The sequence below is a fragment of the Manis pentadactyla genome, chromosome 6, assembly GCF_030020395.1.
Source record: "Manis pentadactyla isolate mManPen7 chromosome 6, mManPen7.hap1, whole genome shotgun sequence".
Taxonomy (NCBI): domain Eukaryota; kingdom Metazoa; phylum Chordata; class Mammalia; order Pholidota; family Manidae; genus Manis; species Manis pentadactyla.
The window spans coordinates 132264925-132283862 of record NC_080024.1 but is presented as its reverse complement, the minus strand read 5'-3'; the positions used below and the strand labels follow the sequence as shown (position 1 = coordinate 132283862).

The 18938-nt window shown below is 46.1% G+C and overlaps 1 protein-coding gene across 3 annotated transcripts in view; it reads right to left on the bottom strand.

The window, feature by feature from the left end:
- Positions 1–18938, bottom strand: part of SLC14A2 (solute carrier family 14 member 2) — a 49621-nt gene that overhangs the window by 19320 nt on the left and 11363 nt on the right. Inside the window, exons 5-9 of one of the 3 annotated variants that reach the window (XM_036918703.2) lie at positions 18581–18773; positions 14475–14622; positions 13298–13432; positions 11564–11613; positions 10890–11064 (exon numbers count right to left, since the gene is read on the bottom strand). In XM_036918703.2, coding sequence (XP_036774598.2) covers positions 10890–11064; positions 11564–11613; positions 13298–13432; positions 14475–14622; positions 18581–18773 — 701 coding nt within the window. Of the gene's footprint in view, positions 1–1556; positions 2349–10889; positions 11065–11563; positions 11614–13297; positions 13433–14474; positions 14623–18580; positions 18774–18938 lie in introns of those variants that run through there. The other 2 variants (XM_036918705.2, XM_036918704.2) reach the window with 2 other exon arrangements.

Genomic DNA, 18938 nt, shown 5'->3' with positions numbered 1-18938 from the left:
GTGGTTTATCTGAGGCCACACAGCTAGTCAGTTATGCATCCCGGGCTTGACCTCCTGGTTTTGATTCTTAACTCCTGCAATGTAGGTGTTTTACAGACAGTTGGAGCTTTCCCAAATGATATCAATGGGCTTGTGACTTTTTCATATAAAAAATTATGAATTATTTCATATCCCAAAAGGAGTAATAAAAATTACTAAAAAACCCTCATAAACCAAACCCCCAAACCAACAAAACCCCACCTGTGTATAATTACATTTATGACACTCAATGAGAGTCTAAGGAAAATTACGGGTCACTGTACACCAGCTTCTTCTCTTGTGGTAACATTTCCATACTTCATTTTCCCTGCTACCCTCTTCCCATTTACTTATGGCAAATATAGCTCATTGATCATAGCACTCTTGCCCAATGAGCTTTAATGCAGCCCAGAATCCTTCTTAACACAATGTTCCAGACAACCGATACCAAATACTCAGAGTTGATACTTGAGAGTGAATTTGTTTTTTCCCCTTTAACATTAAAGGAAGGTATGTTTGCTACACAGCTTTGAGAGAAGGGGTATATCAAGGCCAGAGTGTTAATAGCAGGCAGAGGCCTGGGCACAAGCACTTAGAAGCCTCACAGAAGAGCTTTCCTTCAGAAATTCACTAAGGCTCACACCCTTTGGTGCCAGCTTTGGAGGAGATCACATACCTTACAAGGCTGTCCATGCTCTGATCAGGTAACTTCAATATCCTGGAATGCTATTCCTTATGGCACAGCTATCTGCCTTCCAGAAACACTTCCAGAAATCCACTCTTGATAGCTACACAGAACATGTCCACAGTAATCTAAGATGATTATGTGAGAGAGGGGCACCAAGGAGACAGGTTGTTAAACTGGGATGTTAAGATGTTTGTGGATATGGAGATGGTCTAGTTCTATTGGCACGTCTGCAGAAGGGATACAAGACCTGAAAAGAGAGTCCAAGATGCCTCAACCAGGTGCCTCCAGCCTGGAAGCAGCAGGAAATGACTTCAGGGAAGAGGGTTTTCAAATCCATCTCATTAGCATCCCGTGGTTCAACTCAACTGAATGGTGCTGCCTTGGGAACCACACTGTGGTTCAGAGAATGATGTCAGAGCTGTGGGTTATGGAGTTTTGGCAAGGATGACAAATAATATGGAGGCTCATCCAGTGGGTAGGTAGGGTGGCAAGGGGATTGAGAGCTGATGGGTTAATCTGGTTCCATCAGCAGGTGGGCAAGAAGAGCTCAGGGCTGTGAGTTAGGACACTGGACTTCTGTCGAGGCTCTTTTATTACCTGGACAGTTCCCTGGGCCAGCCAAGATTTCCTCATCTACACACTAAGGGGTTTGGACTATAACTTTTTAAGAGTTCTTCCAGCTTGAAGCTTCCAGAATCTTAACTCTTTTTGGAATTTTTAGTGGCGTCCCCACCCCAGGAGCGGCTTGCCCAGATAAGCTGCACCTTGTTTTTTCTCTTTCTTTGAACAAGCAGATGGTCCTGTTGGGTAGGGGATCTACAGTTCACTTATCTTCCCCAGGGCCTCTTACCTGGGCTCCTTGTGATTTCCTGCACAGGGCGGAGGAATCTAGACCATCAGGATTTGGGAAGAAGCTTCTGTCTGGCCAGGCAGAGTTTCTGGTCCTCAACTCCAGGTGCTGGACGCCTCCCTAAAGCGGCACACCTTCACTTCCCGGAGCCCTTCGGCCCCCTCTTGCTGACTGTACGCTCACTTTGCATTCCCTAACCCTGTGCCTGGCGCACGCCTTCCAGTCGGGGAAAGGTACCATGGGAGAGGAGGGAGGGGAAAGACGAATGCTCCTCCTGCAGCTTGCAGGCTCTCCCTGGACTTCCTGATGAAAGATCACTCGCTAAACTGCCTGAGGAAAACGTGCTCTGGCTACCATGGTCCCGCTACCTGGTTTGATCAGGGAGGTTTCCTTGAAAGGGGCAGAGCAGGGGACTGTCTAGTAATGGCTTCCCTCTCCTGCCTCAGATATTGCCTCCCAGTTACTCAACTCAGAATGCTCCCTCCAGGATTTGCCTTTAGAGCAATTATCTAAGTGTAGTCTCCTCAGGGGACCAATTTGCCTTCCAACTCAATAAACACCCCTAATTCCCGGAGCAGACAGGGACAGACTGGGGAACAGTACTGCCACCAGAGTCTCGACGGAAACTTCAGCACAGCCCAAGACTAGATGCTGTCTTTCTGGTTCTGCGGAAACTGTCAGACCTTTCCTCCTTCTCACTTTTGCTGACTGAGGTCCTGGCAACTCACCACGGAACCCTCTCAGAGCAAGGGCCTGACCTAACCCCTGCCTCCAGAAAGGACTCTGGGGCCCATATATTAGGGAAGGCAGCCCTCCCAAGTCCCATGGGGCTGTGGGGTCAGGTGGGCTGGAGTCTGGGGAAGGGGGGCCCAATCCAAACATATTGTGCTTGGCTTTCTGGTATGGTGGGTCAAGCATCCCCTGCTCCTTCAACCCCCCAACCCCAGGCTTGTGTTCTCCCCCTCTACTCCCCCCACACATGCTCGGTGACAGGGTGTGAGGTGGCCTGCCCAGGAAACAAAACTTCACACGGAGGATATTAGCTACACCTGAGCAGACAAACAGCCCACTGACGTCAAAGGCCCCCTTCCCACCACGCCAGGTGTTTGGGAGCTGCCGTCGAGGGGTCCTGATCACGGAGGGCCTTCTGAAAAAGGAAAGCAAACAAAGTGGGGGAGGAACGGGTGGGCCCCACATTCCAGGGAGAGGTGTGGGGCTGCCTGGAGATCCGGTCCCTGCGCCAGGGCCTGCTCCTGGGGTTGCCAGTTCTGGGCCCGAGGCTGTCCGCTGACCCTGTCCCTTGCCCCCCCAGTTGGTTGGCTCTTGGCTCAGCCCCGTGTGCCTGTCCCTTGCCCTCCTGCTCTCGTTCCTCCTCATGGCTCCTGAACGTCTTGGGGTGCACTCACTTCACCGTAGAAGTAACAGGGCTGATGCCACCTGACCACAACACGTGACCAGTTTGAAAAGACAGGAAATGATTACTCCTGTGCAGCCATCTGGGAAGTTCATGTGTGTTTCATGAGCCATATGGAGCCGTGGCGCTTAGAAGTGTGGTGAGTAACTGTCACACACAGTAGACTTGGGGGACGGCAGTCAAGGGCCATCCTGGAAGGTGGAAGACCGAAATGGATCTTGCTCCCCACAGGTTCTACCAAAGGCTGCAGTTCAGATACCAACAGCTCCCCAAGAGGTCTGTCTAGCCTACAGATTATCTCCCTGAAGGCTCTGTCAGTAAGAATTCACTTCAGAATTGTTTTCTTCACGCTGCTCATGGCTCCCTTCAATTCTGCGTTTCCAACCTTGCAGAGAGAGCAGGGTTGCTCTGACAGCTAGGAGCTGAGCTTGGGGAGGTCAGATTCCTCCAGGGGAAAACGCCAGAGTTAATGTGGGATCAATGCAAGCCGAGCTAGAACTTCTCCCAGGAGCCACTTCCTTTATTTCACGCCATTCCAGAAGCCTGTGCAGCTGTAGGAAAGGGCTGGTTATCAATTTATAGAGGGTAAGAAGGTCTAGCGGGCTCCCTGCCTCCCTCCTTGGGGCCTTGGAATCCTAGGGCCACTAGGGACATAAGTTCTCTCTACAGATTCTTCTCTCTTCTGTGAATGTCAAGAGGCAGGAAAAGCCAGGCAAGTAAAAAAATCTCACATAAAAAGTGAATGCCTTTCAAGTTGCCAAATGAGACTGTGGTTTATTGAGTAGAAATCATACCCACACTGAAACTGTCAGCCCTTGAACTAGTTTTAGATGATAGCTATCCCCAGGCTGTCACAACCTTTATGACCCAAGGTAACACAGCTCAGACTCATACAGGAAGCACAAATAAACTGGGCATATGAACTTGATGTAACCACACATATGGGCCAGGAAGATCAGGTTTCCCAATGGGGAAGCCTTGAAGGACTGACCTGAAGAATTCCCTGACAAGGAAGATGTTCAGGGGCAAGGCACAGTTGAGTGACTCTGGCCCCTTAGGTTGCACCCACAGAAGCAAACATGGAGCGTTTTGGTAAACTGATCAAATGACTAAGTGGTCAAGAGGTAGGAAAAGCTGTAAAGGCAGTGATGGATGTTTTTGGCACATTTGATCTCCATGTTCTTAACTTTTTGCCACCTTAGGGATGCCTCGTCCTCATTCCTCTGTAAGAACTCAGGGCCATAGAATCACAGAAACTGGGAGTTGAAACAGAGAGGCTACAGTGGTCATCTGGTTAACTCCATCCAAAGCAAGAATCCCCAACAGGCACCCAGCCCCTGCTCCTGTACTGCCAGAGCAGGGAACTCAGGGTCTCACAAGACAACTATTTCTCATACAACTTCTATTGTTAAAAAGCATCCTTCTCTACTTATTAAAAGTCTGCCTGCTCATCACTCCTACTCAGTGGTCCTTGTTCTATGCTCTGAAGTAATGTTGAGTAAGTAGACCTCTTCTTCTACATGCATTATCTCATACTGCAACAGCCATGGCCCTGACCATTTCTTCTCTTCTCTAAGCCAAATACAACAGCTTCATCATCATACCTGATGAAACAAGGGGGCTCCAGACCACATTTATGCAGCTTGGCCTCATCTTAGCATACCTTCTCTTGCAAAAGACATCCTTAAAATATGCTACCCATTTTTTTTTTTGTACTCTCCCCTCTTTTTCCTTGTAACCTATTCTCAGAAATGACTTCTTCAACATAAGATGCAAATGATTGATCATGCTTACTAAGTTACCTTCCCAGGGCTGTTTACATTTTAACAGGTTCCCAACTTTAAACGAAAGGGATGGCTGGGAATGTTTGAGCAGCAGATGATAGCAAGGAAGAAGACAAGAAGAGAGGAGGTGCAGAAATTTTTCTGGGACCCTGATAAGCATCCTTGATACTTTACCTGAACAGCAGACCAAAACAACCAGATAATTCATTCAAAATAATGAAACATGTGCTGTGAACTTATTGTGGCTTAGGCAATCTGTGATGCCATCCTCATCTTCACCTCTGGTGAGACTACTCATCTGGCCAGGCAAATCCCCATAAAATGAATTCCTTGAAGGCAAGAACTGGTCTGACTCTTTCCTGGTTTGTTGTTGAACAGGAGCCTGAGTAACATATTAATAGTTCCTCATACATGTCTTCTGGATGAATGAGTGAATGAGGTCAGGACACAAGGCAGAGTTTTAGGGGCTAGCTCATGAAAATTGGCAAGCGGCCCTGGGCAACCAACACAGGGCCCTATCAGTCATGGAATAAGGGGAAAGGGCAGAAGTCTGGGGCCATGAGTTACCAGAAACTGTGTCTGATTTCTGAAGCAAGAGGAGATAGACCATAACAGAAAGTAATACGAAAAGTCAATTTTAGTCCCCAGTCCAATGATTTTCTGAAAGGAAAAACATGATTTTTGAACCAAAAAATTCAACTTATCTGTTGAACTGAAGGAAAGGAAGGTTACTGTTAGGATCTGAATCAGTGGCCTGGAAGATCAAATCAAACGAAAATCTCAGAGCAGAGAAAAAATACAAATGGTAAAAATTATGGAGGAGATAAGCAACTTGGAGTAGAGATCCAGGGAGACTTAACATGTGGATAATAGGCATTCCAGAGATAGAAAAAAGAAGATATGGAGGGCGAGCAATAATCAAACACCTGCTAAGAGAAAAGTTGTTGAGCTGAGGAAAGACTTCAGAATGAAAGGTACGATTGATGAGAAAAGACACACACTTAAGCTTAGCATCATAGAATTCCCAAACTCCAAATACGAGGAGAAAAATCTTAACAATATTCTAGAAGGGAAGAATAGGTTATTTACAAAGGAAAAATAATAAGATTGACATCAGATTTCTCATTTGTTCACACCTGGAGGCCAGAAACAAAGGGACAACACTGACAGACAGCTGGGAGGAAAGGATGCATCCCAGGGACACAACCACAGCCAAAATGCCAATCACTGGCCAGGGGAAGGGAATTCTGTAGACATGCGGAGTCAGAGAGCATGTCACCCACATTCTCTCAATATAAAACAAATATTATTTAAACAAGATACTTATGAGGGATTCTAAACAAGTAATAAATGAATCAGAACAACGATCATGAAACAGGAGAAGGTGAAGAACAAAGAAAACAGTGATAAAAGGTAACATGTCCAATAAATAGTTAACTCCAAATGGACAAGGATAGAATGTGTGACAGAGGGGCTAATTAAGGATTCTTGTAAAAATAAGAGGCATATTGCAAGGGAAAAAGAATTGGCAATGATAAATGATCTTAGCAAGATCTAGGGGTGGGAGATACTGGAAAGTAAGTGTGTATTAAAGATGGGGACACTGGGGAGGAAAATAGTGAAAGTCATATAAAGGCTTTAGTTTCTCAGAGTGGAGAAGGAGCACTGGAGAAATGGGGGTATTTTGTTAGAGTAAACTATTTGGCATCTTGTTTTTAAATAATAATAGAGAAATTTATTTTCAGCCATGATTGCTGGGAAAAGGGCAACAACCACTAGGGGAAAGAATAGGAGACTGTCCAAATAAATAAAAGGAAGAAAGAAAAAATAGTACCATAACTAAACTTGAAAAATGAGGGAAGTTAAAAATCAAAAGCAGTAATAAAAAATAAATAGTATAAAAGTAAGATGGAAGAAATACAACAAGGATATTGATTGTTACATTAAATATGAAGAGATTGAATTATTCTATTTAAATTACAGAAATGCTAAGATTTGGTTAATATAAAACATTAAAAAATATAGTTATAAAATAATAGGGTTAAAAGGGAATGATAAAGATTAAAATAAAGGGACAAGAAAATACCAGAAAGAAAGGTGTGACAACATTAATGTCAGATAGGTTGGTATGAGGGTAAAAGCACTAAAGAGGATAAGAATGTGTAGTTTGTAATAGTAAAACTATAAAATCTATGAAGAATCAATGACAGTCATAGTCAGTTGTCACCAAATAATATAGCTGTTAAATATGTGAAACAAATGTTTTAGAAATGCAAAGTGAGTTTAAAGAAGCACACAATTATATTTAAATTTTAATAAATGCTTTTCAGAATTAAGATCCCATAAATAAAAAATAAGCACATAGAATTGAATGATGTAATTAATAAATCAATTTAATATGTATTTTCTTCAAATAAAAAATTTACACTTCACAAGTCCAAAATCAATTAAGTACTTGGCTACAAAGAAGAATTCATAAAATTTTAAAAGAGAGTTTTTACAGATAGGCATACTCTCTGCTCATAACACAACAAAACTAGATAAAGAAATTTGAAAAATATCAAAAGATCCTAAATGCTGGAAATTAAGAAACATATTTTAAAATAATCCTTGAACCAAAGAGAAATCAAAACTAAAATTACAAACTATTTAAAAACTGATGGAAGTATAATACTTTATTCCAAAACCTATAGTACACAGCTAAAGCTGTATTCAGGGGAAAATTTGTAGGCTTAAGAATACTTTTGTCATTAAAGGAGAAAGATCTAAAATGAAAGAACTTTACATCAATTTAAAAGCCCTAGGAAAAAAGGAACGTTGAAATAAGCATTAGGAAAAGAGGAACATTGAAGTAAACCATGAAAAAAACAGGGAAAATGAATCAATGAAATAGAAAACCAAACAAAACAAGTAGAAAGGACAAATAAATCCCAAACTGCATCTTTGAAGAAGCCAATAAAATGAATGGACCCCTCACAAACCCGATTAATGAAAAGAGGGGACAAAATTACATAAGATTAGAAATGAGAATGGAGACAAAGCCACAGATCTAGGAAAGAGTGAAATTTTTGTGTGAGAACATTAAGAGTAACAGTATGGCAACAAAAATTTAAAAAACTAAAGAAAATGGATTATTTCTTAGCAAACAAACTCTCAAGTGTGACCAAGAAGCAGAAAACTTGACTATGCCAATTGTTATAGAACAGATTGGAAGGATGCTTTGAGACCGATCATTTCAAAATACAGCAGGATAGCACTGCTTCACAGCTGACAGTAGAACTCATCCATGCAGTAGGAGAGAAGATGAACACAGGAGATGAGAACTGGGGAAGGGACAGTGGTGAAGGGGAGTGGGCTGTGATAGGGAGAGAAAGTTTAAGACAGCACCTCTTCTAAAGCCGCCTTCTCCCCAACATACATTCTTACTCTCTGTAATGACTGCTGCTTATGTTCAGGGGTAACTATTAATGTCCAATTATCATTTGTACAGCCAAGAGCCAAGTTATGGGCAATAGTAGAAAAACTGCCAGGACTTGGGTCCCAAAGTCCTCTCCTTCTCTCCTGGTGGTCTGCTCCTTGCAACCTCATGTTAGTGGCAAGAATCTTTAAGGTTAGGGCTGCTGCCCCTGAACATCAGGGGGTCAGTGAGAAGGGGAAGCTCTAGTGAAGACAGGATGAGTTCACTCTGGGGGGCTCTCTAGCCCTGCAAGACTAGCTGGGCTACTTCAGAGGACATCTGGGCACCTGTCCATGGCCTGTGGGCAGGGTGACTGCAATGGGCCGACTTTTACTTCTGCACCAACCTTATCTATACCCATGAGAGAGACACAGCATCTTCCCACCAACCTGGCTTAATGAGATTTGTTCGGGTCCATTTGGGACATACTATAGATTTTCTGACACTTAGTCCAAAAAGATGTTTTTGAAGACATTTCATCACTCCTGTATGAGTGGCAAGCTAATTCAGTGATTAACAGTACTGCACCCAGGCAGTTCTTTCACGTTTCAAATGAGTAGATAATTTATCTTCCTATTTCTACACAAATATCTGGCCATCTTGACCACAGTGAATTAGAATTTCTGGAGCCCTGTGTTTTTTCCAGACTTGCTGAACATTTTCCTTTTTCTGAATAATGTAGCTTTTATCCGTTTTTCTTCAAATGTGGTTAGCGGCTTGTGATACAGTTAACATTTAATTTTCATAAGGGATTAAAGTGGGAATTTAGAGAAAAACCCCCAGGTACCTGTGCCCAAAGTGGGACCTTGTAAATTACTAGGAAGTGGGATGAGCAAAGAAGGGTGGAAAGAGATAAATCTTGTCCAAGTGAACTGAAAGGACTTTTCATAGTCAAATAGTTTTCATTTCCTGGAGAGCCAATAAAAAGCACAGCTGAAAGTCCCCATCAGATCTTGGGGGGGAAAGTCTCCAGGGCCTAATGGAGAGGAGAGGGGATTTCCTAGGGCAATGTCCCATGATGAGTGAATGGGGTTTCCGATTCTGTTATCTCTTGTTAGAATACTCGGGGGGGGTCTCCCCTCCATTTTGGGTAGCTGAGCCCCCTCTGGAAGCCTGACATGGAACTGAAGAAGCCCCTGTCCTTCAATATGGAGAGATCCATGGATGGTGGGACCATCTGACTTTCACACTCCTTTCCAACCGTGGGATTCTATGAGCTCCCTGGTCTTCCTGCTGGAAAATCCTGCATCAAAGGATCACAGTTTTCCTTTCCTCCCATGGCAGTGTGCCTGCTGGCAGAGGTGAAAACAGTAAGGGGGTGGAGGAGGGTGAGCCTCAGGAGAGGCTCCCAGATGGTTTGTGGAAGGAGGCCTGGTTTACAACCACACTCCCCAGTGCACCACACTGTATCTGTCAGGTCTCTGAAAGCTCCAGAGCAGGTCTTCCTGGTTCAGTCACACTCATCTCACTTTATTAGAATCTTCCCACAGTCACCCAGCATGTCAGTGCCTTTGTGCCTATGTCTGTCATAAAGAACGTCCTTTGGGCCTGCCCACTGCCCACCAGCTCCTGACTCTTATGATGTTGAACATCTGTGTCAGGCACTGGCCAGCGTGGTCTTGTGGACCACATCCAGCCTGCTCTAAGGACCACAGCCACGCTCTTCACTTACATATTGTTTTAGGCTGTTTTATGCTACCATGACAGAGATGGATATTTGCAAAAAAGACTGTATGATCCACAAAACTGAAAATATTAATACTTTTTCAAAGATGTTTGACCCTTCCAAGAATATTTTTGCTGACCCTGATCTATACATAAATAAAGACTGAATGTAAACTAGTGACTATAATTGGGAAGACAGATTATGAAATTCACGGATAATGGTCCTTCTATTTGGGCTGACCATTAGCTTTAAGAATCATAGACCTCATAACACTTCCAGCACCCACAAGCAAATAGGAAACGAAATAAATTCCCCAGGTTTTCATAGACTTGAGCTCAGGTACTTTCCTCGACTGAAATCTCTCCTCCAAGTTGCTGGGTTGACCTACACTAAGAAATGTTTATCCTTCACAAGGAGGTCACATATAGGATTCTAATTTGTTAATTCTTTCCTACTGTGGAATATCATCTTGCCCTTTACTCTGACCACTGAATGTTCGAGACTCCCACTCCTGTCGGTGCGAAGTTCCTTTGTTATGTAAAGCTGTATGTGCCCATTAGCTGTTAGCTCTGTGCACGGAATGTTTGTTTCCCCTGAATTTCCAGCCACTCTGCGTCTGCCTAGGAGCCACTCAGCAAGTTCAATTTTACAATATCTATTATTTAGTTAAATGTGCCAAGAAGATCATCTCTTAATTACCTTCCCGAAAGACCAAATCTGAATATTTTTGTTTGAAGTCAATGATATTTAAAATCTTAACTGTGTTAAGAGCCTTACTTCTAACTCCAGCAAGCTCATTACCAACTTACTCTAATGCTGCCCAATGGGCAGTTCTGGTGATCTGAGCAGAGAGAGAATCAGCAGCAGGGAAAGGGAGTTACAGGTGTATTTCACAGGTGCGAGGAGAGACAAAGAAGGTGAGTGTTGCAGTGGATTGACCCAGAGATGAGCCCACAGAGAGCAGACACCACAGCCAGGCAAAGAGCAATTTTGCCTGGAACTGGCTAGTCACCACTGGGCGCTTTCTCTTCTTCACTGCTTTTCACTGTCAGGTAGTAGATGCGGTTGGCCTCTGGGTAGGTGACTTTGCTGAGTGGGAGCCTGTAGATGGCAGGGTTGTTGGTCGTCAGGAGCAGGAAGATAAGGGTAGAGAAGCAGAAGGCCCAGGTGCCTGCTGGCACACCAACCTGGAAGCAAAAGCAGTGGGGTCTGCAAATGTTCTAGGCTCCAGGGACCATGAGGGAGAAGGACGTGGCAGGGCCTGAGGACAGGGACTCTCTAGGGGTGGTGTTGGTTTCTGGATTCATAACGTTGGAGTCATTGGTCTAGGGATTTGAAGTGTTGGTACCTTTAGGCATAATCAGAATCTTTAATGACGGAGCTGAAAATTGGCCTGGGGGTAATTTCCCATATCTAGCCAAACACAAGTACCTCCCCCTGTCCATTCACCTTCTCCACTGCTGGTTACACCTCTCTCTCACACACACACATGGCCACCACACAACCAGAGGCACATATGTGCAATCACCAGTCCTTCTCTGGACAAAGCCCGGATAACCCTTCACAGAGGCACTGTGTGGAGTACCAGCTACCATAACCCACACAGGACTCCTCCATGAGACCCCAAATGTCCTGAAGTTCTGGTTGGGGAAGGGCGCACTGGTGTTTGGGGGAATCCCAACTTACCACCGACATTATGTTGGAGAGGGCTGCTCCCGTGTATGCACAGAACAGGGCTGTGGAGGAACCAGGACCATGGAGTCAGCTTCCCAGGGCCCACGCCTACCCCTCCCCAAGAGCAAGGGTGCCATCCTGTCTCCAGTGGCTCCAGGGTCTGCACCACACAGTGACACCCGGACTGTTTGCCTGATGTTATCTTTGCAGGTAGGAGTGGCCTGCCTCCCACGACTGTGTGTTCTCTGAGGGCAGAGACAAATGCTTATGTATCCTTTTACCCACTCCTCACTTTGACGGTGGCCTTGACAGAGTAAGGGGTCAATAAGCATCTTTTGCTTGTCCATAGTGACCTTGGGGATGGTCTGGCCCAGGCTGGATGAGCATTTACCCAGGGGCTGGCTGAGTGGTCAGACGCTATGAGCCCCCAGTGAGGCTGAGATTCTGAGTGGCCATGATGGGTCGTATTGTCCCATCAGGCTGGACCTTACTGATTCTCTGAGCTCATCCCTAGAAGGCAGGTATCTGGGTTCACCCATAGAATATGGGCCCCCAGGACAGTTAGGGGGGCACACGGACACCCCTGGTACCTCTGGACAAGCTCCTTCTGCCCCTGCACCTTTGTTCTTTTTGTTCCTCTGTCAGGGATACCTTCCCTCCCTCTCTTTGCCTATCCAAATCCTACCCTGACAATTTTGGGATAAACCTCAGCTTCCCCCTGAAGCCTTCCGGATGGTTTTAGCCACAGGAATCTGCCATTTCTTTGAAGGCCAAAGGCAGTTACAGTCTGAGCCTCAAAATACCTGGCACTTTTGACTTGATAAATATTTACCAAGCCCACTGTCTCCATGCTGGGCCTCGTGCTGCGAGGTACAAGCGGCATGGATGTCATTTATAGTCTCCACCCATAGTGGGGAAAATCCAAAAGAAAAGCTCTTCTGGGCACTATTCTGCCCTTTACTTGTCTCCAGTTTTGCTTGTTGCAGTACTGCAGTTTCCAGAGAATGTAAGCCACTCTAGGAAGGGAAGGCTGGTGGGAAGATGGGACTGGGGTTCGAATCTTGCTTCTGCCATTAACAGCTGCATTCAAAGGCAAGTTCATTAGTCTCTCTTTGTCCCATTTCCTCACCTGTAAAGTGGGGCTGACAATCTATGCCTGTGGTAGTCTTGGGGGCATTAGGTGAATTCATATGTTTACACAGCACAGAGATTAGTGCTGAAGGGCAGTTGCAATAAGGACTGTGAACGATTTCCCTTGGCTGGGGTGGGGGCACATTCTCTACTGACTGTATGGAAACCAAGCTGGGTTATGATTCTCTGAGACCTCAAGTGGCTCCAGGTATGTCATCTCTCTGGGTCTTTTCAACAGCCTTTTTAGGCATCACAACCTGAATAATTGTGCAATTACTTCTCGTCTGCTAGATGTGGTCACCACTGTGCCTTCCAGGCCTGGCCTGGCGGGGCTCTGTAAACAGTTGCTGAATGAAGAGTTACTAAGAGCAACGAGGCTGCCACTACCACATGAGGAAATGCATGTGTGGTCTCCTCATAAACTTCACACTGTGTAACTACAGCAGCAGAGGAGAAGCCTCAAATCTCACAGTATTAGGACCAAGCCCCTGGTCCGTCCATCACTGCGGCTGAGCTCTGACTCGTGGTCGCCACGGGTCTCACGTGACCAAGGGGGTGGGGAAGGGAGGGAGGACTAGCCGAGGGACTTGGTTGCCAGCTTTCCCAAACACCTACCACAGATGAGGGCCAGCAGGTGGGTCTGCCAGGTGAGGGCGTAGAACATGCCCCCGATGGCGATGCAGGAGAGCACGCAGTTATAGCTCCAGAGGCCCACGTAGATGGTCTTGAAGGGCGTGGCCGCTGTCAGGGCTGTGAGACAAGGTGTGGTGTTTCTGCTTGGATCTGGGTCACAGCACAAAGGCCACTCCTTGGCTGGGGCCAGTTCTCAGGGTGGCCTCATTCCTACAGTTCCCCAAGCCCCCTGCCCCTACCCATTGCAGGGGCCTCTACAAATGGCATCTGGTCTCTGGAAACTGACAGTGAAAAGGGACACTGGTTTCCAAACTGCTCCTCAGAGATGTCACACAGAGCTGTGACTGCTTTCGGGTTGAGCGGAGGCCAAGGTGGGGCTCTCCAGGCCCTCCCCACTCCTTTGGCTGGAGCAGCTGCATTTTTAGCAAGAAAGATTTCAATCGAAACAACTCTTGCTTCAGATGGTTGAGGAAAAGTATGTATGTACACATACTTATGCATGGAGATGGAGACACGATACAGCAACAGCGGTGGGATGTGAACAATTGGTGAATCTGGGGAAAGAATTTATGGGCGCCTTGAATACTATTTGTATTTTTGTGATTTTTTAGTATTTGAAATTACTGCCAAATCATTTTTTCAAAGTTCTGCTTCCAAGATGTTCTTAAAAAATACTGGACTAAGTCAACAGGCTCAATATACTCCAATTTCTGACTCTACTGTCCACATATACATATGTAAATGTGTGTACATACATGTCTATACATGTAGAAACAGTCACATTTGCCGAATGGCAATCCAGGTTTTGAGAATTTTTTTTCTTTGAGTTTACTGGACATTTCAAAGCACTGGGTCATTTTGCACCCCTGGTTGGTCTGCGATTGCTCCCCATCGCTCTGGGCCACCCTCTCTTTCTCCTCTAGCCTCTAGCGTCCAGTGGCTCAGTTTACAGGCCAACCAGGTCTTTAGTTTCTTGCATCTGTTCACAGGTCTTTCTACTGCAATCTGCTGGCTTTGGAAACTCAGGAAGGAGAAATAAGTCCCTATTGCTGACTGTGTTTCAAAATGCCAGTGAAGATAATAAGTCCAGAATATTTGCTGTGAGCTGGGGAGAAATGATCTAAGGAAAATTATCCCAAAGACAGGGACCCTGTCCTACCTGCTAACATCCCCACGATTGAGCCAATGGCTGCATGCAAGCAGATGAGCGGTGAGGAGACGAACAGAGCCACCAGGAACACGCCTCCTGTCCAGGGATTGTCACAGCCGTACACCTGGCCGACCCCGATGGGGATGGCTTGCAGCAGCTGCAAAGTCAACAGAATCCAGGTCACTGGAGCAAAGGCCCATTGTGCAAAGACCTGGCCTCAGGGTCAGGATGAAAGCCTTTCCTAGTGGAGGTAATGGGCTGGAACGGCAGGCAAGCTGTGCCCTCCAGTGTGTAAGAGAACTAGGGAGGCATAGGCTGGAACAAATAGCTCCTCACTCTGCCACCTAGCAGGCATCTGGCATCCCTCATGCAGAGCTGGGCAGGGCCCCCCAACACAGGGGTTGGGCACAGGTGCCTTCGTTTTGAGAGGAGGAGGTTTGGGGAACAAGAGCACACCTCCTCCCTAGACTGTCATTGGCTGTTTCAGGATTTCCTCTAGACCTGAAATCCTAGAAATATTCCAGGAATGTTGGAAACCTTCTTGGCAATTTTGATGGATGATTTGACCAAAGGTCACCCAGGTCCTTGGAGGCCAAACCCAAGCTAAGACCTGTGAGTGTGACTCCTGATCTACTGGTGGCTGCTGTACATTCAGTGCTACTCTGGGTAATGCGGGCTCAGGAAGGAGGAGGCATGTCCCCGGCTCTCAATGTGAGCTTGGCATTGCAGAAAGGTAGTGGGCAGAGCATCTGGAGAACAGAATGGAGGTCAAATATCCCAAAGACTGACAATCATTTGGTGAAACTGGAGATGATTCATTTGACAGTGACGGCAGATGGCCTTTTGCTGTCCAAGCTGCATCATCCATGTTTTGTCAGTCCATTGAGGGCAAAAAGAAAGGAGGTGAATTGGCAGGCTAGCCAAAACGCTGGCCTGGGAGTTGAGCTCTCCAGCTTTCAGGGCGGCTTTGTGAGAGCCCATTGTGTGACAGCAGCTGGTGTAACACATCCTTATTCAGGGCTCTGGTGCCCTCCTGTGTAACATGAGGAGGATGCCTGGCAATGATCTCCTAGCTTTAAAATTCTGCAAACTCTTTACTCTGTGACCAGGTCACACGACCTCTTTGAGGACAGGGTTCCTTTATGGCTGGACACATAATAGGTACTTAATAAACACATATTGATTAGTTCAGTGATTTCCAAATTTTGCTGTATATTGGAATCAGCTGGAGATCTTAAAAAAATATTGATGCCTAGTTCTTGCCCAGACATCCTGATTTAACTGGTGTGGGGCATGACCTGGGCCTCAGGGGATTCTAATGTGCAACAGAGTTTGGGGACCACTGGGTTAGTTACAGTTAATCTACCATGGATGTTAGGAGCTCACTGCATTTCTCCTTGTGGATGAAATTTTGTACTTTTTCACAACTTGATTTAAGTCTGGAGTCAGTCTGATTTCATCAGAGAATAGTGTTTGAGGAAGCCCAGACAGCTTTTAACCTTGCCCTCTCTTATCTCTGGATGGGTGGCCTTTTAATAACGAAGCCCTGTTTGAGCCAGAGCTTATAGACCTGTGCAAGGAATGACGGGGTGGGGCCCCATCTTATAGAAAGGAACCAGGAGATGCTTTGTACCAGTCCAGGGAACTCAGCTTAAGTGTGGGCAATAGGCAGGAAATCTACTCAATAAACATTCCATGATTTCCCACCATCTGGGGAATGCAGGATGCCTAGGGGATTCCACCCTCCCCTCTAGGAACACAGGTTTTAAGCCCAAGCAGTCAAGAATGAGAGGAATGAGGGAACAGGTTCCCTTGGAGTGGAGCCTGGGGTTAGAATGAAGCTTCCTCCGCTGGGATCCATATTTTAGTTTAGTGACCAGTGGCCCTGGGGCAGCCTGCCCTCCTCTCCACGCTGCTCTCCAGGCCACCATGGACACCCTGGTGCAAAGAGCAGTCAGGTGTGCTGTGGAAATTTCCTGAGCACCAACCTCCATGCTCTGGACAATCCTAGAGTAACAAGCTAATTAAACAAAATGGAAGTCATTCCCCCACACTGTTTTAAAGAGAAAGAGGGAAATGGCACTGATTCTTCGAAATACGGATCTGGATGGTGTGGAAGAGGAACCAGTTGTCAGAGCGGTGATGCGGTGGCACACTCAAGAGGATAGCTTGGGACTCAGGGTTCGTGGATTTGCATCCTAATACTTTTCAGTTGCTTATTTTGTAGACAAGAGGCAGCTCTTGTCTGTGGCCCTCTCCACTCTGGCCCCCTCTGTGCCAGCCTCACAGTGTGGGGTGGGTGGGGGGCTTGGTGGGCCCTTCTCTCAGCGGTGCAGCAGGCCCCTGCAGCCGTCACTCAGACCATGCTTCATGGGTCGGGCTCAGGGATGGGGGTCGGTGCTCCTAAGGCAGTGTGCCTAATTGATCATTGGTAATTCTATCAAATTCAGAGTTTTGTCTCCGCTCCTATTCCAGCCACTTTCCATCTGAGAGGGTGGGCTTTCCCTTAAATGCAGGGCTCTGTGTTTGCCGTTTTCTTGCATTCAGGCCCTACCTTGTCTGGGGTCCCACTCTAGCCCCAGCCCCAGAAAAAGCTTTAAAAAAGGTTTTGCATCATTGACAGCAGCCTTTGCCACTAGGGGCTGGGGAGCCTTTCCTTCCTTGATAGGCTCAGGGTCAGAGTGTGGCTGTCCCTGGAGCACCTGTGCTATCCGTCCTGCCCGGAGCGGTGCCCGGGCACTGAGCACCTGGCAGCAGGGCCACATCTAGATGAGGGGCTCGGCTGGGAGTCAGAGCTCAGAAATCAGATGGCCCAAGTAATACTTGGGAACATAGGTTATGTTTTCAAATATTAAAAAGGCAAATGCAGAAAAAATATTCTGTATTACTCTAAAAGGAGAGTTGTACCAGTGGGTGAAAGATAAAGTGGGGTGGAGTTCTGAGGCCCAGAGGGAAGACACTCCAACACCTAAAGGACACACTGATGGAGAACAGAGGACGCCACCTCACTGCGATTGTTCCAGCGGAGGATGCACGTCCTGCCCTGCACTAGGGGCATGGTGGTTGTGGTGGTTTGGAGCTGGGCTCTGAGTCAGGCTGGGTTTTAAGCTCAGGCACTAGCTGCAGTTTGACTTTGTATAGCTTACCCTCTGTGTGCCCTACTTTTCTCATCTGTAAAATGGGAATAATGAAAGTTTTTAGAATATGGGGTTATTTGGAGGGTTAAATGACTTTAGGGCATGGGACGGTGTCTGATACATAAAAAGCTGGCCTTAGTATTAGTTGTCAGTTATCTCTATTGTTCATAAAGAAGGCCCAAATTGTAGAATTCTATACATTTCGTCTTGTGTTAGATTTTTTTCTCTCTCTTTATTCCTAATGTCTAGAGTTCAGTGAAATGAATGTGTATTAGATTTGTGATAGTAGGATTCAAAGCAGGGTTTCTCAGCTCTGGCATTTTTGACATTTTGGACTGGACAGTTTTTTATTATGAGGAGGGGCTGTCCTATCCTCCGTAGGGTGTTTAGCAGCATCCCCGGCCTCTACCCACTAGATCCCTCCAGTCTTGACAATTAAAAATGTCTGCAGACATTTCTCCTCCCCAGGAGGGCAAAATAACCCTGGTTTGAGAACCACTGATATGGAAAGTACATGAAAATTCACCCTGACTTCTATTGATAATATCTTTAAAATCCTAATTTGAAACATTTATTTTAGTATTTTTCCCCTTCACCCAACTATGCATCTTATTTAGTATTTTTCCCTCAACCCATCATTCTGTATGGCCAACTGAATACTTATTTGTACCCTTGTTTATTATGTTTCAGTGGGGATAGTATAGGCTTCATGGAGGTAGGGATGTTGTTTTATTCTCGGTGTATTCCTAGTGTCTGATAAAGTGCCTGGCACATACTAGGTCTTCTATAAGGGGCTGTTGAAAGAATATTGGCAGCTGGCAGTGGCCCTTTTCTATGCTCTTCTCTACTGAGACTCATCACCTGGTGGACATGCATCTAGAGAAGCTGAGAATCTGGGCAATCCACAAACTGGTTAGCGAGAAGGATAAAGGATAAAAGATGAGATGGTCCCAACTCATCTTCCATTGGGTAATTTACCAAAGGCATCTCAATGTCTGTCCAGGTGATGTTGGGCACTGAAGACACAGGCTCCACCAGTGTTGTGGGGAAGAAAAGGTTGTAGTGGCCCGTGGCCGCCAGGTATAGGGTCACTGCGATGTTGAAAGGCAGTGTGAAGACTGGGAGGTCCCACTTGCTGAAGATGGAATTCAAGGCACTGGAGAGAACTGGGCTGAAGATGGAAGGGACAATGGGTTAGTCACTGCAGTTATCCTTAGTTCTCCATTGTCCCGTCAGCCCTGGCCACAGTGTTATCCACTCTCCCCTCTCCTTGGCACTAGTGGTTCCCTTTGAGACTAGTGGTCCATTGGTCTGGGATTGGGAATAGGTGTTCAAT